This window comes from Leiobunum rupestre, chromosome 8 (assembly GCF_980474605.1).
Source record: "Leiobunum rupestre chromosome 8, qqLeiRupe1.1.hap1, whole genome shotgun sequence".
NCBI lineage: Eukaryota > Metazoa > Arthropoda > Arachnida > Opiliones > Sclerosomatidae > Leiobunum > Leiobunum rupestre.
In genome coordinates this window covers 26,250,471-26,275,602 of record NC_143391.1, presented here as the reverse complement: position 1 = coordinate 26,275,602, position 25,132 = coordinate 26,250,471, and the positions used below count along the sequence as shown (strand labels likewise).

The following is a 25,132-nucleotide window of genomic DNA, read 5'->3' as shown; positions in this document are numbered from 1 at the left end:
AATTTATTCCTTTTATATTTTAAATATGTATTCCTTTTATATTTTTAGTTACAATATTTATTTTTCCGTTTATTTCCAAATATGGGGCGCCAAACCGGAAAAAACTGAAAAAACGCAAATATATGGTAGGGAACGCAAATATACGGTAGGGAACGCAAATATACGGTAGGGAACACATACATAGAACGAGATTTTTACGCAAATATAGAACGAGATTTTTTCACATATATAGAACGAGATTTTTACGCATATAGAACGAGATTTTTACGCATATATAGAACGAGATTTTTACGCATATATAGAACGAGATTTTTACGCATATATAGAACGATATTTTTTCACATATATAGAACGAGATTTTTACGCATATATAGAACGAGATTTTTTCACACATATAGAACGAGATTTTTACGCATATATAGAACGAGATTTTTTCACATATATAGAACGAGATTTTTACGCATATATAGAACGAGATTTTTTCACACATATAGAACGAGATTTTTACGCATATATAGAACGAGATTTTTTCACATATATAGAACGAGATTTTTAGCATATATAGAACGAATATAGATGGCGTTACGTGTCAGCTAGTTCTAAGAATAATATAATTTGCATTTAATCAAAACTAAATTAACGTACATTTAGATGATTAAACTACGATAATTACACCATTACAATGATTAGACGGCGTTTAGAATGATTAAATCGTAATTAGAAATATTTACATCATAATTAGAATTATTTACATCATAATTAGAATTATTTACATCGTAATTAGAATTATTTACATCGTAATTAGAATTATTTACATCGTAATTAGAATTATTTACATCGTAATTAGAATTATATACATCGTAATTAGAATTATTTACATCGTAATTAGAATTATTCGATCGTAATTAGAATTATTCGATCGTAATTAGAATTAGATCGTAATTAGAATAATCTGATCACGACTATGATTAAACCTGTTTAAATCATGATTAAATTGTTTAAATCGTGATTAGATTGATCTGATCACGACTATGATTAAATATTGTTTAAATCATTATTAAATTGATTAAATCGTGAGATTGATTTGATCACGACTATGATTAAATCTTGTTTAAATCATGATTAAATTGATTAAATCGTGACTAGATTGATTAAATCTTGATTAAATTAATTTAATCATTTTACTTTTATTATAACGCAACCAAACGAGTGAGCTGCCCTCGGTTTAGCCTTTATACAAACCAAACTCTAAACGAACACCTGAAACATGCATGACTCATCCAAAATTTTCCATCGCCCGATGTAAAATATTACGTGTTTATTTTTCTTTCTGTTTCTTTCTTTTTGGTGAGCTTTTAATTAAAAAAAGTCCTGAGCTTTTTTATACAGGGTGTTAACTAAAATTGATACAGGGCCAATAATTCCAAATTTTCAGGACGCTTAGAACATGTAGGGGCACTTGATAATAGAAATTTCCATGACCTTAGCCAGGTCTTCAAGGTCATTCAAAATATAATCTCGAGAACCATTAGAGATACCAAGTTATATTCAATTATATAAGTGTTCACGTTTTAGGACTAAATAACTTTTGGTCCAACTAATTTGATCAATAACGTAAAAATCTCGTTCTATATATGCGTAAAAATCTCGTTCTATATATGCGTAGAAATCTCGTTCTATATATGCGTAAAAATCTCGTTCTATATATGCGTAAAAATCTCGTTCTATATATACGTAAAAATCTCGTTCTATGCGAAAAAAATCTCGTTCTATATATGCGTTCCCTACCATATATTTTTAAATAACATTTAAAAATTATCATATAATTGGTTTTATGAAAATAGATACAAAAACATGTTTAGAATGCTTGCTTATGCATTACATTGCTGCCAATGTAAGAAATGTGTGTGAATGCCTCAAAAAAATTCCCCTGGGGCGATAATCCTGGTTCGCAAGAAATAGGCGAATTACTTGGTCGCTATAGCGCGACAGCGCGTGATCAAAGTTGGCCGTGTCTACGCTTACCGTACTCGACTGATAGTCTTCAAGTAGGACTCAAAATATCATAATAGCCTTTCAATTACTCGATCCGATTATAGAAGCAAGTCTTCTCATCCGGAATTTTTTTATTCTTGTAAGAAAAATATGAAATGAACTTCGTTTATAGTTTGAGCAGCCAGCTAGCTCGACGATTAGTCGCCATATGTAGAAAAATAATTTAATTAGTAACGAACACTATCGCCCTAGAGTTCCAATAGAAGTAACATAGAGCTTATTAGAGTGTGTTTCGGTTGAAGCATCTTAAATTGTTACCATCGCGTTAAGCCTCTAGACTCTAGAGAGCCAGAATTTAAACTTGTTAGTATTAAGGTTCTAAAATTGTTAAATATAGTTTGTGTCATTTAAGTGTTATTAAAATACTCCCTTTATAATTTAATGAATCAGCAGTGTTTAAATTATTTCCATTAGAACTTAAAACTGAAGATAACTATTAGCTAATTAAACTTATTCTTGGTAGGCGAATTTTGTTTTGTTAAATAAATGGTAACGATATAGGATCAGTAGGTTGGAGCGGAAATATATTCAGCCCTTACCCAAAAATCCTTACAAGTTTTATCTACAGTGTTAGGGTGGTCGGAATCGCTTTTTCTTGCGGTTATGACGTCTGCAAATCACCGTATTCTAATTATGGTAGCCTTGCAGCTCGGTTATTTTGAGTTTTTGCATCTAGCAGAATTGGAAAAAAAGTTTGAAAAGGGAAAGAATTATAAGAAGCCTTTCAAAAGCGTTCGAGTTAGCTGAACGTCAATTCAAAAGCTTATTTAGGTTAGATACATTTCTGATTATTGAAATTTGTGAGTTGAGAGGAGCTTTGGGGTCAAATACAAGAGACACGGATCCACCTGTAGATCAAAGTTGAGCTAAATGTTTTATAATAAAATAAGATTTCTTAAATTATACGTTTTTATGGTGAAATTTTCCAATATGACGCGGAAAGGGAAACTTTAAAATTGCGGTAAGTACTACAATGTTTAATGGTAGAGCAAGACTAGATAAATATTTAATTAAACAACAAAATAATGCAAAAGTTCAAATTTACTGGGACAATTGGATGTATTGATTGAACACAGATTTCTATAGTTGCACCTACAAACAAGACCCTATTTATAATTAGTGCTTATATGTTAATAGGAAAGGATACCATTCATCCAGTCCAGTTGGGAAATTTATAAATAAATAATTTATAATTATAAATTATAACTTAAAGGAAAAGTCCAGGTTGGGTAAAACTTGGATCTATTTGAAAGATCAAGTTTAAATATACTCAAAAATATCAGTCGTAAAATAGGCGCTTAAATAAAACATCTTCCCAGAAATTGCCAAGAAGTAATATTTCCGACAGCCAGGACTCATAAGTTATTATTTATATAGTGCTTGTTGAAATATTAGAAAGCTGGAAACTTTCTCGAACGTAACATCGGTTTTTTGCTAAACCTTAACATGCCAAAAACGTTACCTGGTTAAAAGGAAACACTTGTTGCATACCGTACTGCAAAAGTAATATGTTTAGTTCTAAATGAATGAGTTTTCATCTTTTTCCAAAAGATAATTTTATACGAAATGAATTAACTCTGCCTACATGAGAAGCTTTAAAATTGCCCGGTATTATAAAAATATTACATATAATTTTAATTATTTATACCATAAGAGGATGATAATAATAACAATATTATCTTCTTATACTTAGTTTTAGTAACATTATATATTTTACCTTAAAATATATTATCGAAAATTAACATTAGTATGTTCCTTATACACGTGAGCCGACGCGTTTCTTATCTGACGCAAAATTATCATGAGGGCAAAAACGCGTCTCCAATTGGCTTAAATATGACTTTTTGGCTAGCCATTCTAACCGTTTAACCGACCGACCGGAAATAGCTCCTTCCCAGATGAATTTGGAGAGGGGAGTAGAAACCGAGGATCTTTTATTGATGCGTCCATTGTATCTTTTTTTTAATGACGAGAAATTAATTTTTAAACGAGCCAAAATTACCCGCCAAGCGATCTGCCATTTTGTTTCGCGGTGACGTTTTAGGACTTTAATCACGCGCTGTTCGCGCTATAACAGTGCTCTGTTTCGGCGCGCGCTTGCTCCGCGTGCGGTCTGCGGAGGGAACACTAAAGAAAATGGCAGCTCGCTTGGCGGGGAGATTTCATTCGTTTAAAAATTAATTTATCGTCATTAAAAAAAGATACAATTTTAGGACTGATTTTTTTGAGTATATTTCGACATGATCTTTCAAATAGACCCAAGTTTTACCCAACCTGGACTTTTCCTTTAATAATTAGTAACCGTGAACTTGATAATTCCTGGTTCAGTGTTTTTTGTAAGTATGTAGTTTCACCTAATAAAGTATTTGTATTTTTTTAACTTACCTTGTGTTTATAACAATATAATTATAGAATTAGTTTTTGCAACTCAATATGGTAGGTGACAGTGGGTATCCCCAATTACCTTGGCTAATGACAGTACCTCAAAGGCCAACTCAAGGAACACTAGACGAAAAGTATACAAGCAGGAAAAATATAGCATGAAAACATTTCGTTGTTTGCTGAAAGATTACAAACTATATTATGACGCTACGTTTGCTAGGTTCATAATAAATGCCTGCTGTGTCCTGCACAACTTAAGAAGATTAAATCGTTTATATTGGAGATGACGAAGCGTTGGCCAATTGGACTGTACCTGAAGAAGATGAGGTTCCAATACTACCAACTGAGCCACCCTCAGTTGAGAATTGGGGCCGTCAAGGTCAATACTTTAAAGGAATAAAAGAATTAACGAAATTAAAGGTGAAACTTCTAAGGTCCAGAATAGAATGGTAAAATAACAACTGCCAAATAGCACTGTCATACACCATACTTAACTTGAGAATAAACACATCTTACTATCCGTGTACCTCGATAGGGCCTTTTAAATATAAATTATTAATCATATGAAATGAACGAATCAGGTGGAATGTATTTCGTAATTGCGGATGAGACAAGAGACAATGGAGGGGTCGAGCAGCTATGTGTTTGTTTGAGATACACTTAAAAAAAGGGGGAAATTACAAAAAGATTTTTTGCTTTATCGATATGCATGAGTTCGATGCAAATACAATCACTACGGCTATACTCCAAATCATATCAGAGAGTGGCCTCCATAGTAAAATAAAGCCAGTTTGAGAATTACTTGGCTTATTGCAAGCAATATACAACTTTCAGAGCAGCTCAGCTGTGATAAGTGAATACTTTCAAAACTCTCAAAAAGAACTAGGTTACGAAACATTTCTTAAAATGCCGCAAAGTTGCAATACACGATGGTATAGTAAGAAAAAAGGACTTAATTATATGAGAAGTAGACACGACGCTATAATATTGGCTTTAGAGAACATCATTGAAAATGAAAAACCCGACGAAGATGCCGAGTGTCGTTGGTACCTTTATCAAATGCGTAATAGTAGCCCTAGATAATGTTCTTGAAATAACGAACTCTTTTTCGGAATATCGACAGAATTCTAAATTAGTAATTACGCAAGCTTTTGATGTTTGCGAAGCCAGTACAAAGAACTTAGAACAGATAAGAAACCAAGAGTATTTTGACGAAATAGGGAAAAGTGCTTCCGTTATAGCTGAAACAGTTTTAAGCAAAAAAAATTAATAAGAGATTAAAAGATGTTGTAATACTCGATACAACCGGAAACCGAACTACGGAAGCCAAAGCGTTAGGACAGGATCTCAGGTTAGAAATTTTTTAAATAATCGACAGATTTATATCTGAAATGAAAAAGGGACTTCTAAAAAATGTTGACTTGTATATTGGCCTATTAGCTGCTGATCCCAATTCTCCAACGAAAAAGACATACTAGATTTTGGTAAGAAATTCAAACGCTTGAACATAGATCAAAACTGTCTTAAAGGACAAATCAAAATTGCAAAAAAACTTAATAAAAAGCAAAGCTGTTGGCTTCCCCGATCTCTTAAAATATTACAAAATCGTTATGACAACGCCTGTCGCCAATACAACCGGAGAAAGAAGCTTTAGCACTTTAAATAGACTGGATTCGTATTTACGCACTAAAATGTCTGAAGAAAGTCTTTCTAATTTAGCCATGATTTCTATAAACAAAGAATTGTCAAACAAATTAAGGGATAATCCCTATTTAGCTGTAGATATATTTGGTAAAAACAAATAATAGGCGGTTGAATTTTTTCCATATATAAGCAAATTGTAAATTAGACATGAGTAATGTTTTGAGGTCAATGAATATATTTCTTAATAAAAAAGATTATTTTTTTTTAAATAATTGCACTGGTCCGTTTCTTAACTGTTAGTAGGCAAACTATACAACTATACTAAAAGGCGGGTAAAAATGTCAACCCAACCTGTAGAATTTATATATAAGAGAAATCCGGTCCTGTGCAGTTTTTATTTTCATCTTAAAATCGTCTGCGTTTCAGACGACATGTAATGAAACAGCAGATTTTAATTGATCGTCATTTAAATTCAAATCCTGCGGGTGGAGTGACATTTTGCCCACTTTAGTAATGGTCTATAGCATGGAGATGAGAGGGGGGTCTCTAATTTCCCAGCCTATGTGCGAAAAAATCCTAGCGGCGCCTCTGTAAACAATATGTTAACGAAAGTAACCTCCTTACTGAGTGTTCGTATCGATGCAGCGACTGCTTATGCTGACGGCAGTGCACTTTTCTTGCATTGACGTCACGAATTCGAATTAATTACTTGTTCGATCCCAACTTGACAAGTTATATTTTAAAAACACACGGACATAGTTAGTTTATAATGGCTGAGGACTTCGGAATTGGAGCTGCTTACTAGCTGAGTGACTACTTGCTTATCTGATTCTTTGTCGTTTTCCTGCGAAGGTTCCGACTAGTGGTCGACTGACCACCGATTCCTGTCGCCGGTAATGTAAAACGACGCTTCTCACTTTTCTCACGAACAAAGACATTCCGTTAGGAAGGGAAATTTTCCTACTTTTAAAAGCATACATTTACAAAAACCCTAATCGCGAAAGAAAACCTCGAGGGGTCGGACATTTGCCTGTTTTGTGTACGGGATTTTGGATTTTTTAAAAATCCAGGATTTTTTATTGTGGATTTGTCATACAAAGTCTATGGGGGAAAAATTCTTGGATTTTAGGTTTGTGGATTTTATTCAAAATTTTGTACGGGATTTGGCCAAATGACCGACCCCTCGGAAAACCTCTATGTAGAAATTCTACAACGAAAAGAAATCGACTATGTTGGAAGCTCGAAGAATATTTGTAGGGCCTCCCTACGAAGTTTACCCAAACCTCTCTCTTCCAAGATTGGCTTATTATATGTTTACAATGTTAAATTGAAATTTATTTATTATTTAGACTAATGTTAATTAATTAGTTAGGCCAAAAAAGGTCGTTACATCAGCCAGATATTTACAACTACTTTATTGGTAGTTTTAAGTGGAATTTTCAGTTAGGCACAAAGAAGTAATTACCGTAACTTTTAGAAAAGCATATTGGAAAGTATCCACTACGAAAGAGGTAAACTATGGTCCTGTGATAGATCTAAAACTAGCTTCGGCAAGAGCAAAACAGAGATACTTGTGATGAATCGCTAAATGACAGTGAAAAGCAGCCAATCAAACATTAAAAAAAATTAAATTACTGGAATGGTCTACCAACATTTTAAGTGGCGGAATTATGACAATTTTGTACCTAAATGCTTAAATAAAAAGTACTCAGATCATTTGCCTAATCTATTTCCCGAAGATAAGGTTGAGCTACGTTTAAGTGAGCTTCTAAATGAAAGTGATAAAAATAAAACTAGAAGTTAACAAGGAGCAGATTGTTAGTGTTGAAAAAGAAAGTAGGGGCCACGTGGAAAATACACTATGGCAAAGAGTACGCGCTGGAGGAGTAACAACCTTGAATTTCAAACGTGTTTTACACAGTAGTCCAGTAATACCATCAGTCTCTTTAATAAAGACAATCTGTTACCCTGCAAATCGTTGCTTTTCAACCGAAGTCACAAAACGGGGAATACAAGATGAAGATCAAGCACGACAAATATATATTGATGTTCAAAACGAACGCATCAAAACCTAACTGGCTTTAAATCAGGAATTTGGCTGCATGGAAAGTACCCATTTCTAGGGGCATCACCTGACGGCAATATTAATGGGAATTGTTGTGGAAAGGATGTGCTATAATTGAAATGCCTTTTACTTTTAAAGATAAATCTGTTAAAGTAAAATTTAACTCTTTGAAAAAAGATGAGGGTTACAAATTACGAAAAACGCATGAATATTATTTTCAAGTTCAGACCCAAATTTTTATGACAAATGCATAGTACGCCGACTTTATGGTTTGGACAAAAGTGGATTATCACATCGAACGTATTGTTCCAGATATAGTTTTTTGAGAATCGGCTGTCTCTAAGGCTGAAAGGTTTTTTAAGATGTGCGATGCTATTGGCCTTCATTTAAACAAATCTGCTAAGGCGAACAATGCATCTGTTAATCAACCTTTGCCAAAGAACACATCGACTAGTTAACTTTTGCCAAAGACCTTTGTCTTTAATTATTCATCAGTTAGTACACGAAACAATAGCCCATGTACTAGTTCCAATGCTACCCCTACCCTTGTTAGTCCTTCAAAACTACTAAATTTAGACGATCCGAATTCATCAAGCGGTATAGTTAGCAATCAGCCAATCATGCCAGTGTACAAAGCAACAATAACAAATCAAGCTCATACTTTTCAAAGCCACGGGGAAACATTTTTGGTTCACATTCCAGCCCTACTAAAACAATTCCCAAAATTTCAAGCCCGTGCAAAACCAAATTTGTTTCAAACTTTCAATTAAAAAATCATCAAGTTCAGAGAAAAATTGTCCTGGGCAACTCAGAAAATGTAATAGCCAAATTTTATTTTGATAATTTTTTTAAAATTTACCATGAATTGACAATTACTAAATGAAAATGAATGACATTTTCTTATGTTTATTTTTATTGTAATGGGATGACAGAAGGACAGAGGTTTAGGAGTGCTATTTCGTCTATGCTAGCTAGATAAAGCCTACAGATTATCGGATATTAAACCCCCTGTCTGCGAGTACAAAATCACCCGGAGATAATTTGTCTAGAAAACCAGTCAATTAATTACTCTTCCTCCCCAATCCTTTGATAAAGCTAACAGTTTCTGGGGTGTAATACTAATCAATAATTTAACGGTGTTGTGATGTTTATAATTCGAAGACGATAACGCTAGAAGGTTTTTCAGAGCAATATAACCCCTATTTTCGTTTCAAAGTGCTCTATAACGATATGGGTATAGTTGTTTGCAAAAAATAGCGATCTGGCCAAACAATATACCTAGCTTAGTGAAACCCAGTGTCGACTTCATAAATTTTGAAATAGACTGCTGGAATTTTGTAAGTTTTGCATTCTTAAAAAGGTATGCTTTTAGCTCGTCAAAAATCACCATTACTTAATCAAACGTTTCTAGCCCAGTATAATTATAATGCTTTACTTTTTGGGGATTATCAACAAAAGCGTACTTGGTAAAGGTACTTAAAGCTAATTATTTTTTCATATCCTCTATAGTTTGCATTTTAATATCCATTACTTCTCTATAGCCAGATAATACGCTTTCCAGATCTTCAATCTTTCATTTTATTTCGTCATTTAACGATTTAGCTTCCAAAAGTTCGATTAAAAGTCTGCGTCCTCATATCCACTAGCACATCATCCCTCGTGTGCATTGCAAAATCAACAGAAGTCATACTCTCTGTTTGGATTCTAACATTTAAAAAAAATTGAGACAGCTCTCCGTAATTTGGATTCCAATTTCTTTGTACTCTTTCGTTGTACAATAACTATTGTCATTTGAATCGTTAAGCGATACCCCATAGTCCACATCCGTAGATAAATTTTCTTTCTCAATATCACAGTTAGACGTAGTCCCATCTAACTCTTGAGAGTTTGCAGTTGTATCAAAGAGTCTTATCATGTTAGTCTGATTTGTAAAATATTGATGATATTTTGTATTTATATATAAATAATTTCGTATTGTATTTATTACTATTGTATTTGTATTTAATTTTTGTAATGATTCAAATTACTTATCCTGTATTAATTGGTTTTGTATTATTTTAAGTTTTTATTTAATACTTTGTATTGATTTGTTTGTAGAGTATTTCCACATTTTTTCTTTATTGGAAAATGAATCCGCGCCTTTGTTTAGTGGCCCCCTTCACACCCTTTCAGCGCGTGCCCCACTTTCAGGGGGACTCTTTGTCCAGCGGCTGAGGGTTCAGATTTCTGGCGCCGATTCCCGCGCCATTCTAGTTTCCGAAATGTACGTGTGAAGGGGAGAATGATATTCTGAACGCAGGTTGCAATATTTCAAGCAAATTGAAGCAACTGCTTGAAAATTCCCGTGACGTAGATGGGATTAGTGGCCCATCTTCGATTTTTGTATTTTTGGGAATTTTTAGTAGTCTTTCCAACTCTGAAGGAGTGGATAAATTCTTTTTCGTTAGTACGAAATGTTATTCCGAAGGATATGGTCCCTTTTTGTGAATATTCCAGTCTCACTACTGCAAAATATCGTAGTTCATCCCAAATAAATCCTGTGTTATTTTTTAAATTTATCGTCATGTTTTTTTAATTTAGAATTTAGAAGTCGCGTACCGCCCAGTTTAATATTAATTTAATTCTTATCTCCCCAAACCCCCGGCGTTTTTCAGTCGGTAACCGGTCGGGTTCGTAAGCTCGGCCACATTAGTTACTCCCATTACCAGATTCAAAGTCTATATTTGTGTTTGATGCCCCCAAAGTTGTTCTTGACTTCTCCACATTATCTACAACGTTAATTGTGTCAGTAATGGAAATAAAAAAAAATATTTACTTATAAAATATTACCTTACTAACTAAGAACGATTTTGCTTCTTTTGATACCTGTTCCTTTACACATTCACCCTTATCATTTTCAATAATACTAGAAATCCAATCAGGATTTGTATCATCAAAGAGATGAGCTAAAACTATTTTTATTTAAGAAAGGGATGGAAATATTAAAACTATAAATGTTAATAATAATAACTGAGAAGAAATGCTTTGAGCAAACCCTAATTTGCTCACCTACCGCTCCATTTTCCTTAAGCCTTAAATTTTTAATCCATAGCGTTCGTCTGCGTTCTGATTAATATTTCGTCTTTTCACATTGATTAAAAATTATTTTGGGAATTCTATGAAAACTAACTTTCCCTTTCCTATTTAAGTCACCAGAAGGAAAATGCAGCCCTTAATATATCATTTTTGTACCATTTTAATTATGATTACCGCACCAATCACCAACTAAATCCTCACAAAGGTATACCAGATTTGTAGATTCTAGCCTACGACACAGACTTGTAGAATTAATTAACGATGAAGAAATTCATAACCAACGATTGAACGACTTCACCTTCACCGTAATACAATCTGGATCTTTGCGTAAAGCGCAACCGTTCCGTAAAGAGAGATTCTACCAAGAGTTCATAAACTGTCGTGAACTATTCACCCTCATCCTTCCAATACCCATCGATTACAAGCCAGCACAGATTCTACGCGAACAACTATTGAATCCTATGCTATTGAATCTTGGAGACGCGCTAGAAAGTTTTTTCTTCTTCTCTAGAGTTTGGGAAGGGCTAGGGCGAAAAGCCATACAGCCCACGGGGACCATTCGGTTAACATTTAGCTTGACTGTGCATTTAAATTAGATAATGAGGAACAGTCCTGAGATGCACAGGTACCAGTAGTAGTCATCCAATTATCACAGTTCAGAGTTAATGAATTAAATTCTATATCACAGTTAATTGACGCTAGAAAAGATACCAAAGCTTTCTGTAGAAAATGTTTTAGCATATTACGAAAAAAAATCTATCACCAAATGGCAGTTCGAGAGGAGTTACAAGTTTGCCATCGAAAGTTATGTGAACAGTGAAACTGTTGAATCCTCATTTAACAGGTGTGTATCATGTGCGTTACATTTATTTGAAATCTCATTATTTTAGTGTTACCAAAGTCGCTTATGTCAAAGCAAAATGCTTTCGAAGCCAACGCAAAAGGCTAGAACCTTACACTCCGATGGTTGCGATGTCAACTCAGTCCATACGTATAGTTGATGGAGCATGTGAGTAGAAGGAAAGTGAGGGTGTGGCATCGATCCCGGGTTCGGGTTTGGGTTCGGGATCGAAATCCGGGATTTAAGGGATGAAATGGGGGTAAAATCATCAAAAAGTCAATGTATTTAGGGTATTTCTCGCGACGATTTGTTTTCCCGTATATCAACATATTGTGTCCAGGCCAACTTGTTCATTTATCTACGCTTATCTCGAAAGATACTTGAACGTATATCTTATCAAGTTTTATCGTACGGAATAAGTTGAAATGATGTAAAAATTGATAACCTAGGCGGCGCGTGCGCAGATTCCCCGGGAGGCGCGGTTAATTTGAATTGAAGTGTTTTGACGTCATGGAATATTTGTTGTTAAAGTAGAATGGAAATATTTTTAAACTTCATTTTAATAGCATTAACGCGTAAGTAGTACTTAAATATGCTTAACACTTGAACCTATCTCACGAGTATTTCAAACGAATATTTTAAGTATGAGAAACGTATTGTTCTCAAATGATACTTGAATATACTATAAAAGAGGTTGTATAGCGTTGTAGGAGGTCATTCCACGGTTAACTGCGGTAGCTATATTCAAGATGCCTAAAGCCCAACATATTTGCCCTACGTGCGCGAAAAGTTTCACTACCAAGTCCTCCTTAAATCGGCATGTTAGAGAAGTACACGGTGATAGACATACGTTTGTCTGTGAAGTATGTGGTAAGAATGTTGCTAGATTGGAACATTTCAAGAGCCATCAACGAACTCATGACTTGAACGCACCCGGCCCTTCCGAACCCATGGACCTGTCTCGCACACCGTCACCAATGCAACGTTCGCTAGCATCTTTCCGTCCACCATCGCCATACCGTCCACCTTCACCTAGTCTGCTTAAAGAAATTCAACTGGAATCTATCCAACCATCTACAGCGGATTTACCCAACAACCCAACGCCATCACCTGTTCCCGCCTCATCAATACTTGATGAAACACCACCAGCATCTCCAAGTATGGTCCAGGCCTTGAATGATACGTTAGCATCTATCCGTTACAATGCTGAAGACTATGATATTGATGCGGGGATGTTTATCGGACGTTACCGAGCCGCTTTCAGTAAATTTCTAATGGAAAGACTCACCAGTAAACGTGGAATTAAATGGTTCCTACTCGTAAGATCTGTTTATATGAGACCTTTAGGGGGTGAGGAACAAAGAGCGGAAGTACGACCCTATTTCCGGAGCACTATGCAAACAACATTAACGCCCGATGTCATTGAAAGCCAGCTGAATGAATGTCTTGAAACAATACAGTCAGCAGCGGAAAACTTTGAAGCGACAGGTATGTACTAAAATTTATAAGTTATATTTTGAACTAAAACATTATATTTTTGATAGGATCGGGTTGGGTAATTGACCGTGTTCTGTATGTAGAATTAAATGTAGCATCTTACCAACCGTTGCGAGGGTCATCGTATATGGAACTACCTGAAAAACTATCTCGACGTCACGCGATTCTTAATATTAGAAACGAAAATGACGAGAAATGTTTTCTCTGGTCAATTCTCGCTAAACTTCACCCAGTTCCTCGGACTCAAAACGCTAATCGTGTTTCCAAATATACACCTTATGAAAATGAACTTGATACCAGTGATATATCTTTTCCTTTCAAATTAAACGCTACGGAACTTAAAAAATTTGAATTAATGAATAATTTATCAATATCTGTGTTCGGCTTTTCGGGAGACATATTCCCCCTTTACGTAAGCGCTAACAAGTGTTGTAAGGAAAGGGAGGTTGATTTGCTATACATCACCGACGAAACTAAAGATATTGACGATGGGAATAGACATTACTGTCTTATACGAGACCTAGGAAAACTGCTACAGCATCTAACAAAACACAGAAATACAAGTTATTATTGCAGGTAATTTAGTTTCCAATATATTAGTTTGAAATATACTAATTATTTTCTGTATTAGAATGTGTCTTCACCGATTCAGTGGAAGCAACGCTGAACAGCGACGTGATGCGCATATCGAAGAATGCGCCACTCACGGCGTCCAAAAAACAGTTTTCCCTACTAAGAAGAAGACGGTTTATTTTGATAAATATGAGTGGACAGAAAAGGTAAAAATAAAAATTATTTAATTTAACTCTTAATGAAATGAAATTATTAGGTGCAGTATGTATTTTACGCCGATTTTGAAGCAATCCTACCGAGAGTTCAAGGATGTGATCTAGATCCCGATATAAATACCAGCAAAGTAAACATGCACATCAGCTGCGCGTATTCGTGGGTGTTTGTTGGACCTGACGGTAAGTTATTTGACAAAATTCCCTTTTAGATATATTACAATAGGATACTTATAGGTGTACCTGTTCGAACCGATTGCTATCGAGGACAAGATGCAACTCGAAGATTTCTGGAGTCTATTCTGGAATTAGAGAAGGAGTTGATGGAACTCATTGAGACAAATGTACCAATGATTATTACCCCGGAGGAGGAGGAACAGTTTCAAGCTGCTACGCATTGCTACATTTGTCAGAAGCAGCTAAATCAGGGAAATATGCCCGCTGTTCGAGATCATTGCCATTTCAGCGGCAAATATAGGGGGCCAGCGCATAACGTCTGTAATCTTCAAAAGAAAGTTCCAGAATTTATCCCTATTTTCCTTCATAACCTTAGCAGGTGAATTTATTAAGTTAATTAACCAGGAAATAAACCTAATAATAATAAATCTTCATAGATACGATTTACATCTTATATGTCAGGAGATTGGTCATTTTAAGGAACAGACACTTGACTGTATTCCTTCCACTAGCGAAAATTATATTTCGCTGAAACTAGGTAAAATATATTTAATTATGAATTTAACCTTAACATTAATTTTATTGTTTTTTAGGGAGATTTCGGTTTTTAGACTCTTATCGATTTCTAAGTGATAGCCTCGATGCTCTAGTATCTAATCTCGTTTTGGAAGGAGCCAGTAAATTCCAGATTGTTAAGAAATATTTTGAAAGTGAGAAAGTTCAACTGCTTTTGCGGAAGGGGGTCTACCCATACGAGTATATGGACGATGAAAAGAAATTTGACGAGACGATGCTGCCACCTAGAGAAGCGTTTTTCAGTTCATTGAAAAATCAAAATATTTTAGAATCTGATTATTTACACGCCCAAAATGTTTGGACAGCGTTTAATATTCAAACATTAGGTAAAATTACTATAGTATAAATATTTCAAATCTCTTAACCTCGGTTTTCGTAGGGGAATACACCGACCTCTATGTGAAAAGCGATGCGTTGCTCTTAGCCGACGTTTTTGAAAATTTTAGAACATTATCTATAACCCATTATAAATTAGATCCCGCTCACGCTTACACCGCACCAGGTTTAGCCTGGCAAGCAGCTTTGAAGATGACCGATGTTCGCCTCGATCTCATACTTGATATAGATCAACACTTATTTATTGAAAAGGGTAACGCTTTTGTGATATTTTAAATATTATTGTATTTACATTGAATTTTTAGGGATTCGAGGCGGTGTTTCAATGATCTCAACTCGTTATTCTGAAGCGAATAACAAATATATGGCCGACACATATGATTCGTCTAAAGAGAGCAGTTATATATGCTATTTAGGTAATTTACATTTTTTAAAAAATAAATAATTTTTTTTATTTTTATTTTTTTATTTTAATTATTTTAATTTTAATTATATTAATTAACTTAATTTAACTTAATTGAAGATGCTAATAATTTGTACGGTGCTGTTATGTGTGAACCACTACCGCTAGGCGACTTCCAGTGGGTTCAGGAGGATGATTTGCAAACACTCAGTGAAAATATTCTGAGTATTCCCAATAACGTTGAAAACGGATACATTTTAGAGGTAAATAACAAGTGTTATAATTATTGAATTATATTTTTAAAGAATTGTTTCCTTTGCAGGTGGATCTTGAATATCCTCCAGAGTTGCATGACTTACATAACGATCTCCCAGTAGCGGCGGAATCTAAAGTTATTACACATGATATGCTATCTCCATACTCCAAAGATCTCTTAGGAAAATTAAATATTAAGGAGAATCAAAGTCTACCAAAACTTCTTCCTAATTTAAATAATAAAGAGAAATACATAGTACATTACCGCAATTTAAAATATTATGTAGAATTAGGTTTGAAAATAACCAAGGTTCATCGAGCTCTAACCTTCACTCAAGGAAAATGGTTAGAAAAATATGTTAGATTCAACACTGAACAGAGGAAATTATCCAAGAGTTCATTTGAAAAGAATTTCTGGAAACTAATGGTTAACTCTGTTTTCGGGTAAATCAATTTAAATAATTTATTGCTGTTTTTTCCCTTACTTCATTTAATTCTTTAGAAAAACAATGGAAAATTTACGGAAGCATATAAATTTCGAGTTGATTCATAAACCAGAAAGAATGTTAAAAGTTACAAGTTCCCCGCAGTTTGAACACTTTACCATCTTTAATGAAGAGTTAGCCGGCGCTCATAAGAAGAGAGCTAAAATTGTTCTTAACCGGCCTATATTTACCGGATTCACCATTCTAGATTTATCCAAGGAGCTCATGTATCGGTTCCATTATGGATTCATAAAAAATACGTACGGGGACAAAGCATCACTATTATTTACAGACACTGGTAATTTAATTTAATATGCATTTTTTATTTAAATAGTACTAATATATAAAATATTTACAGACAGTTTAACGTACAACATTAAGACGGATGATGTTTATAAAGACTTTGAAGTTCATAAAAACCGCTTTGACTTCTCTGATTATCCACCTTCGCATTTCCTTCATTCTAATCAGAATAAAAAAGCTCTCGGTTATTTTAAAGACGAGACAAATTCGCAGTTAATTCAAAGCTTTGTAGGACTTCGTCCAAAGCTTTATTCTATTAAATTGTACGGGGAGTCTAAGACCGCTGAAGAGATAGAAAAGGAGTTGCGATTGGGGAAATCTTTAGAGTCAATTTTAAACCATAAAAAGGTTTGTAAGGGCGTTGCCATGAACGTTATTAGAAACGTCATCCGCCACGAAGACTATGAACGTTGTCTTTTTAATCAAGAAACCATGTCAGCCGAGATGATGCGTATAGCTAGTTTCAAGCATGAACTATTTACTATAAATACTAGAAAACTTTGTTTATCACCAAATGATGATAAGAGATACATTCTACCCTGCGGGGTTCGTACATTAGCGCACGGTCATAAAGATATTGAAAAATTATAATGAATGCTTGTATTTATGTATATATAAAAAAAAAACTGCTATTGCTATAAATTGTAAAAAATTATTTTATTGAATACATTTTGCACATAAACTCTTTAATCATTTTATCGTTTACATGTTTATCTTTCTTAAACCTAGACACAATGTTATACATTTCTATTCCTTTACACCTGTTTATAGCAAAATAGATACAGAATGCTCCACACGTATTACTAGAATTACTCTGTAATTGATTAGAATTAAAAGTTACAGTTTTACTGTTTCGTTCAATAAAGTCATTAAATTTAAAATAATCTGGCGGGTTTCCAAAGGAATCCATGAATTCACAATTTTTATGTTTAGAAAAATATATTAGAACCCAGTGTTCTCCAGGTTCAGCACTCGTATCGGTATTTACAATAAATAGAGAAGGGAATATTTTTACGTATTTAGGTAGCTTGTCAGCCGCGAACACGCCTTGAAATATACTTTTAGTACTTAAATCTTTTTCAAGTATTTTAGTTATCTGTAGCGAATCCATTAATTACTGTAATCGAAAATCACGGTTCGATTTTTATCAATTTCAATCAAATTTTGAAACTCGGCGTAAATTAGAATGGAAATCGTCTCCGGTAACGGTTTTGCAAATTTTAATTCTAATCTCAGGTTACTGTTTTTTACAAGATGCAAGTGATTAGCGTTGTTATTAAGATCCGAGGTTAAATTGTACGCGAATAAACAATTTCCGTTAGGGTAATCTTCCCGACTTATCTGATTCCCTTCATCTACGTTCCACTGATTAGTTTGAATGAAAAGATTGCAATACGCTTGAATATATAGATTTTCCTCAAAGTTTAGAGATAACGCCTTATGAGGGACGCTGCTACCGTCAATGTACAATCCAATGCTTGATAAATCGAAATGTTGAAAGTTGTACGGGGATTTTTTCAAATCTCCTAGAAACGCTTTTTGTTCCACAAACCCGATAACAACTTTCTTAGGTGCTTGTCCGGTAAATAAATGATCTTGCACACTAGCCATAAGTCCAGCGGGTATAGAAAATGAGGTGCACTCCGAACGAGTTACAGGATATTTAGCGGTTCCATATTGTAACGCCTTGGCTTGAGCGAGCGATAGTTCCGGTATCACTTTAACTTTCCTCAGATAAAGGGAAGCTGATAAAATCTCCACTTTACATTTTACGTCGGAATGAACGCAAAAAGCTGCTCTATTTTTATCGAATTTAAATTTCAAATCAACCATATTTAATAAAAAGCGTGGTTGTTGACATAAATCAGTATGGACTACGCCTAACAAGTCAATCGCCCCTTTTTGCGCTAAACTCGCTCGTTTAGAGAAACCATCGTTATCGAAAAATGAATCGAACTTTCCAGGCGTATCCCGATAGAAAAGTGAACTCGTTAAATAACTTTTTTTCGCAGAATCTCCGAACGTTAATAAAGTTTGTATCATACTTTTATAAGCGTAATTTTGACTGGAAGGTGTTACTGATCTTTCATTAAGAAATACGTGGACATCGCTAAAAAGCGAATGAAGAAACAAATTCTCGGGGGCGATATTGTCGGCTGGAGTTCCGGCGGCCCCACCCGCAACACCTGGAACCGCGGGTTGCGGTAGTTGACCATTATCTTTAGTTACCTTAACTCGAACGTGCAGCAAAGTTTGTGAAAGGTCTATATACGTTTCAGAGTTACCGTTGATAGAAAATGTAATTGATGCGTTATCAACTATATTTGATATTGGATTATACTCAACCCATTCTCCACCAATAATCGAAGATTGTGTCATAGGTACTTGAAACAAATCTAGCTCGGAATTTATACATTCAACTGAGTGCGGGTGTAAAAGGGACATTATGAGAATATATCGGAACGTTTAGGGAACCGTCCTTTCGCTATCCTGCCTGCTGTTGAAATGGCGCTTTTCGATTGAGTTCGTTTCCTTTTATTTCCGGAACCCGTCATTCTTTTAATATGATCCGTAGCTGAAGATGTTAGTCTCATGGCTTCATCAGCTGCTGAAGCTAAAGTTTCCCTTCCAGCGTTAATAGAATGCGATTTAAGCGCTGTTTTAATTGGGACTCCGCTAACAACATCGGTCGCTACTTTCGCTCCGGTACTTAAAAGTTTTTTTCCCAAGTAAGTAGCGCCTTTCTTCAGTAAAGGTACCGCGAATCTAAACGCTGAAGATAATATATTTCCTAGTCCATGTCCTCTTTGCACGGCTAAACCTCTATATACAGGTATTCCACCGAAACCAACCTGGTTTAAATAGTAACTTTCATAATCAGTTCTTGAAGGTGAATATTCAGACCTCATGATGTTAACTGTTCGCTCTCTTAAGCTAGAATGAAGGTGTGTCCTGAATGATTAAAGGTTTATAGTGAAGTCCACATTTTACGGGGTTTAAAATGTAATACAACGTGAGCTTTTCCACTATGAAACTGTATTGGCTCACCTAAATCATCTGTTATATTAATCTCTATAGTCTTAATATTATTAGACACGACTGGTAGGTAATGAGGTTGTGAAAATATTTTTGTAGTTGTTTTCCCATTAGACTCGGTTTTCTCTTCGACGCTTATGATTCTTAATAGAGGTGCTAAACTATCCCCAACAACGCTATTTTCAACCAGATCGGAATAAACGAATAAGGAATGTAACCCAGCGTTCATATCAACTGGGTAGGGGGTTATCATTGAATTTAAAATGGTGAAATCATTATCTCTTCTATCCTTAAAACCTAGTAAAATCGATAGATCGGGGCCAATTACAGCTCTGATTTTCGGTTGCAATTTAACTTTAATTCGATTAGAATAATTTAAATAAGCGAATGTAACTTGTTCTTCTTCTTGGTTGTGGACGTTCATAACATGTAATAGTTCTTCCGGAGTTTTATAAAAACCCGCGGGAACTTCAATTATTTTATCATATTCGAGAGGGTCTTTAACTAGAGGGTTATCAGTCATTTTATCATATTCGAGAGGGTCTTTAATAACCAATAGATTAGGTTTTCGAACGTTATGCCATGTCCGAGGATAGCTTATTTCCGCTAACCCAACTTCGTACTGTTCCTCAAATCTTAACGGTTCAGCTAAATACGTTCGAAATTTACCAACGCTATTATCTTGGTAATATAATGACGAGGAATCTGAAGGTAGCGTTACGTAAAAACTCATTTTAAATCCACTTCTTGTATCCAAGAATTAAATGTAGGGTCGTAATCTTGCCACTTGACATACAGTTCTACGCGACCGTCCGATTTTTTCCTCTTTTTTATTACTTTTTCGATTATGAAGTAACAGTCTTTTAAATCTCGACCAACAATCTGAACCTCCTCTCGATAGAATACTCCTAAAATGGGGTTAGAATTTAAATCCATCAGCTTATATACAGGTGGGTCACGTGGTAGTCTCTCAGCTATTTTAAACAATTCTGTAGTAAAATTCGGGTTATATTTCTTATCGAAAATTGATAAATTTCTACTTATTCTACAAATATCTCCAATTTCAAACGCGTATGTTAACGGAGGAGAAAAATTTACCGAACCGTAAAGATTTTTCCATATTTTAGCAGAGTTATCTAGAGTAACTTCCGCGGGTTTACATTTAATTGATCTATGATAACTATTGTTATAAGCGTTTATAATATCATCTAAAACGTCGATATATTTAAGGGTGTTATTCTGCGTGAAATAGCGATATAAACGAGATTTAAAACTTCTAATGAATCTTTCAATAATGGACGCTTTCATTTCCGATCGGGTAGCGAAAAATTTAATGTTCCTTCTTTCTAATTCACTCTGCACTTCTTGACAGACAAATTCGTTTCCATGATCACTTTGAATTCTTTTCGGTTGACGGCCTTTTTCAAAAACGTTACGTAACGCTTCTAAAATTGTTACACCTTTCTTATTTTTAACCGCTACAGCCATAGCGTATTTGCTAAATATGTCGATAATACATAATACGTAGCGAGATCCTGAATTATATTTAGACAGCTTCTGAAAATCTGCCAAGTCCGCTTGCCACTGTTCGTCAATTCCATAAACAATAGTTCGATTTCGTTTGAATCGTCTTCTAGCAGGTTTATGCAGCGTATATGTATCCTGCTTTATTAGAAATTGTTTTACTTTTTCCAATGAAACCTTTAAACCTTTATGTCGAGCTGAATTATAGAGCGCTTGAACTCCAGCGAATGACCCTGGGTCTGCGGGGTTAGTATAGATCTGCTCAAGTTCTTTCTCCATATTGGGTAATATTTTGATGTAATGGCATGTAACGCCAAAAAAGGAAATTAAATAATTCTAATATTATAATAACTATGATAATTAATACAGCTGTGATAATTTTCGGTGATTTTGAAAATGATTGTGATAAATAGGCTAAAAGTCCTAAAGAGACCGTTTCTGTACAACCTTCCATTGTAGGCTTATACTATGAAATGAGAACAAAATTATCAGGTTAATATATTTTATTTAGTATGTATCCAAGATCTTAGAGGACTAGGTGAAGATGATGATAACATTGAACTACTTGGTGGTGTATGAAATACAGCGAATGTTTTTAACAGTGTCAATCTTACAGGATTTTTAATTAAACGTTTTGAAATATTTGACTTATGAATGCCCTCGTAAAACTCTGTAACTCCTATAGGATCAATCGCTGTTCCAGGCGTTTTTCTCACAGCGTCATACAAAAGATCGATTATATTAGATCCTCCAATCACTTGTCCTCGAATAGAAAGCTCTCCTGAGTTAGTCCATCTAATATATCTCGGATCTTCCGTAGTCGCTCGGTATAATGAAATCGCATCACTAACATAAGTTGCAGGTAGAGAATAAGATATTTGCGCGAACCAGGTTTTAGGCCGTTCAGAGTTTTCAATAACGGGAGAGATTTGCTCTTTACGTACGTAAGTTAACCGTCGTTGGAGAGTTTGATTGTATAATGCTAATTTCTCTGATTCGTTTAAATCTGGATTATCTAGAATAGATTTCATTTCATCATCGAGTGTCTTCTCTTTTTGAAGTTCAGGTGTTTCTTCTGTTTTGGAAGGTGGAGTGTTTTTTAATCTCTCCATTACATCTTCAGGTACTAGAAGCATTTTTCGAGCCATCATCGGTTTATAGCTCGGCTTATTGCACTTCCGGCGACTGAGCTAACGATAGATAGCAGTGGCGCTAATAAAAATGGAAGAAAACCACCTTTTTGTACCAGTATCTTTCGTCGTTTTGATATAGGATTCTTCTTCGACACGTTTCGTATAACCGCGCTATGTTTCTTTAACCGCTTACGATGACGTTCTGACAGTTCAATTGTTCCGTGTAATACATTTATACAACATTCAACGAGAGCCAGTATAGCTTCCTTGCTAGCGTATTTAATAGCTGTCTTTCTTTGATTTAGATTACAGGATGTCAGGAAACGTAGAAAGTCTAGGTTTTCCTTTACTCGTTTTGAGACATCCATTTAGAGATTTTCTTAGCCTTTCTTAAAGCGCAATGAACAGTTTCGGAATGAAAAGGGCAGTTTAATTCAACGTCTTCTAGTTCTGATAATTTAGGACAACCGGTATCTTCGATGTTAGTTACTGGAACACCGAGGAGTGTCGATAATACTGCAGCTTTTTCTAAACCTTTGGTGAAAAACGAAGTAGCTTTTTCCGCTATCTGATTGCAAATGTCACGTCTCGTTCTGTAAGGACGTTCGCCGTCATCCCATCGAAGATGACAAATGTTATGAGATATCCATCTGCATTGTCTTTTATTTTCGTTTGAAAGCTCTTTGAAAGGGCATGGAGATTTGAAAGTAAACACTTCCGATTCTTCAGTTTCTAATACTACGTAAGCTAATTCTTTAATAATCCACTCTCGATTAACCCTAAAAAAATTCCCTTCTATAATACACTTCATTTTGGAATAAAGACAGCCGATTCTTCACCCGGTATTAAACCTGTTCGTAGTAAATACTGATCTGGGGTGTGAGGTTTCAAGTCAACTAATAAATACCCAAATTTCCGTGACGTAGCTTGTTGAAACGCATCAATAACGTATTTGCTATTGGTTGGAGATATCTGCCTCGCGAGATGATAAATTGTTGATTTATCTCGTGGTGATTTAAAAATAAATAGATAATGAGCATTTAAATTTAAAGTTCTTATTTCTTTTCCGGGGTAATAAAGGTTTTGCATTAAAATTAGTACGGAGGTGTTTCTGTGATGAGATCCACGAATAAATAAATTAGTTACATCTTTATTATTAGATATCTCGCATAACAAATCGTCTAAAATAACTAAATTCCTAATTTGCGGGTTTAATATATTAACATCGAGTAACCCTTCGTGAAACTCGACTGAAGGTGTGTGTTCTAATATTGATTGAAATAGTTTCGGCTGATACTCGGTATAACACCATATTATCCTCTCCGGAGGAGGGGATATACAGGTCTTCTTATATTGAATCAACCGTCCCACCAGGAATGACTTTCCGCATTGGGTGGACCCGGCTACAAGCCCATTCATTGGATGTTGTAAGCTTAAATCCATAATGGTAAATGAGAATCGGAACATTAGTGCAATCAATTTTATTAACTTTTTAACAAGTTTTTAGCATTGCATATTATTAGTGACATTATATTATTTAAAATTTCTTTCGACAATTCACAGCGAATAGTAAACATTTCAATAATATTTTCACAATCTACCGACATAATTATTTCATAAAAATGCAAATCTACGCGCTTAGAATAATCCGTCATGATACAATCATGCTGGAGTTGAGATGGATGATCAATTTGACAGCCATTGCACGCTTTCTTAAGAGCTTCGTGTAATTGTTTAATTACAACGTTAGTCATCGCCTCCTTTATTTCCTTGATTTTCTTTAAACACTTCTGAATAGACTTGTACTGGTCGAGGAAATTCAACCAAGAAGATTGAGCGAAAGCTACCCCCTCTTTAGTCGGTAACAGTTTTCCATAGTTTACTCCATAACCATGGTACATTTGTCTAACATCTAAAACCTTTTGTTCGGCAAATCTATGAACCGAAAACCGTTTAGTTTCAGAACCTGTGAAAACCCACGAAGTTTCAGCTTCGTTATTGAAATAAGCTTCAATGGCATCTTTCTTTGTCCATAGCTCTTGCAGTTCCGCTTCTGTTAGTTTGATACCCTTTGTTAAATCTAATAGACCGCAGTAGATGGTTTCATCTGCATAAACGATTAACCCTTTGTCAGCAGACACAGGAAATGAACAATTCCTATAAAATAAATACATTAAGACAAAGTTAAGAATTATCACTGAGTATTCCTACTTACATTTTAAGGTTCCTCGAAGTCACTTCCAATACAATTCAGATGGTGAACTTTCTAAATATGGTCTTACTATTATACGGTTTTCCCTTTTTATACTCTGAAATTATTTATCTTCGATATCTTATTTTTTAAAATGGAGTTTAAAATTAATTCCATTCTACGTATACGCATTTTGAAGTGTATCGCGTTACGTATATAGGAATTTACCCGGTCCTCATACGGAATCACGTGTACAATTACAATACTTGAGAACGATACGTTTCTCATACTTAAACTTTAGATATTCGTTTGAAATACTCGTGAGAAAGGTTCAAGTGTCAAGCATATTTAAGTACTACAATGATATTA

General features: G+C 34.8%; 2 protein-coding genes across 2 annotated transcripts; one reads left to right on the top strand and one right to left on the bottom strand.

Annotated features, from left to right (window-relative positions):
• The first annotated feature begins 12,286 nt into the window (after positions 1 to 12,286).
• LOC149932930 (uncharacterized) lies at positions 12,287 to 16,417 on the top strand. The gene is made up of 12 exons (XM_090157201.1): positions 12,287 to 13,550; positions 13,607 to 14,135; positions 14,191 to 14,338; positions 14,389 to 14,527; positions 14,582 to 14,900; positions 14,959 to 15,059; positions 15,115 to 15,423; positions 15,477 to 15,686; positions 15,739 to 15,849; positions 15,957 to 16,099; positions 16,159 to 16,374; positions 16,412 to 16,417. Exons 1-12 carry the CDS (start codon positions 12,812 to 12,814, stop codon positions 16,415 to 16,417), a joined length of 2,970 nt encoding a protein of 989 aa, XP_090013327.1. The 5' UTR covers positions 12,287 to 12,811.
• Positions 16,418 to 24,109: 7,692 nt separating this feature from the next.
• Positions 24,110 to 24,798, bottom strand: LOC149932929 (uncharacterized). Its single transcript, XM_090157200.1, has 3 exons — positions 24,788 to 24,798; positions 24,174 to 24,729; positions 24,110 to 24,118 (listed from the first exon to the last, which is right to left on the bottom strand). Coding segments are annotated over exons 1-3 (567 nt in total). The 5' UTR covers positions 24,790 to 24,798.
• Between the last annotated feature and the right edge of the window lie 334 nt (positions 24,799 to 25,132).

What these genes read in the sequence shown, in the direction of transcription:
- LOC149932930 (XM_090157201.1), top strand. Translation starts at nt 12,812, where the DNA reads ATGCCTAAAGCCCAACATATTTGCCCTACGTGCGCGAAAAGTTTCACT. An exon ending in AATACAAGTTATTATTGCAG is followed by an intron (nt 14,136 to 14,190) that starts GTAATTTAGTTT and finishes TTTCTGTATTAG; the next exon opens with AATGTGTCTTCACCGATTCA. An exon ending in AAAACGGATACATTTTAGAG is followed by an intron (nt 16,100 to 16,158) that starts GTAAATAACAAG and finishes TTTCCTTTGCAG; the next exon opens with GTGGATCTTGAATATCCTCC.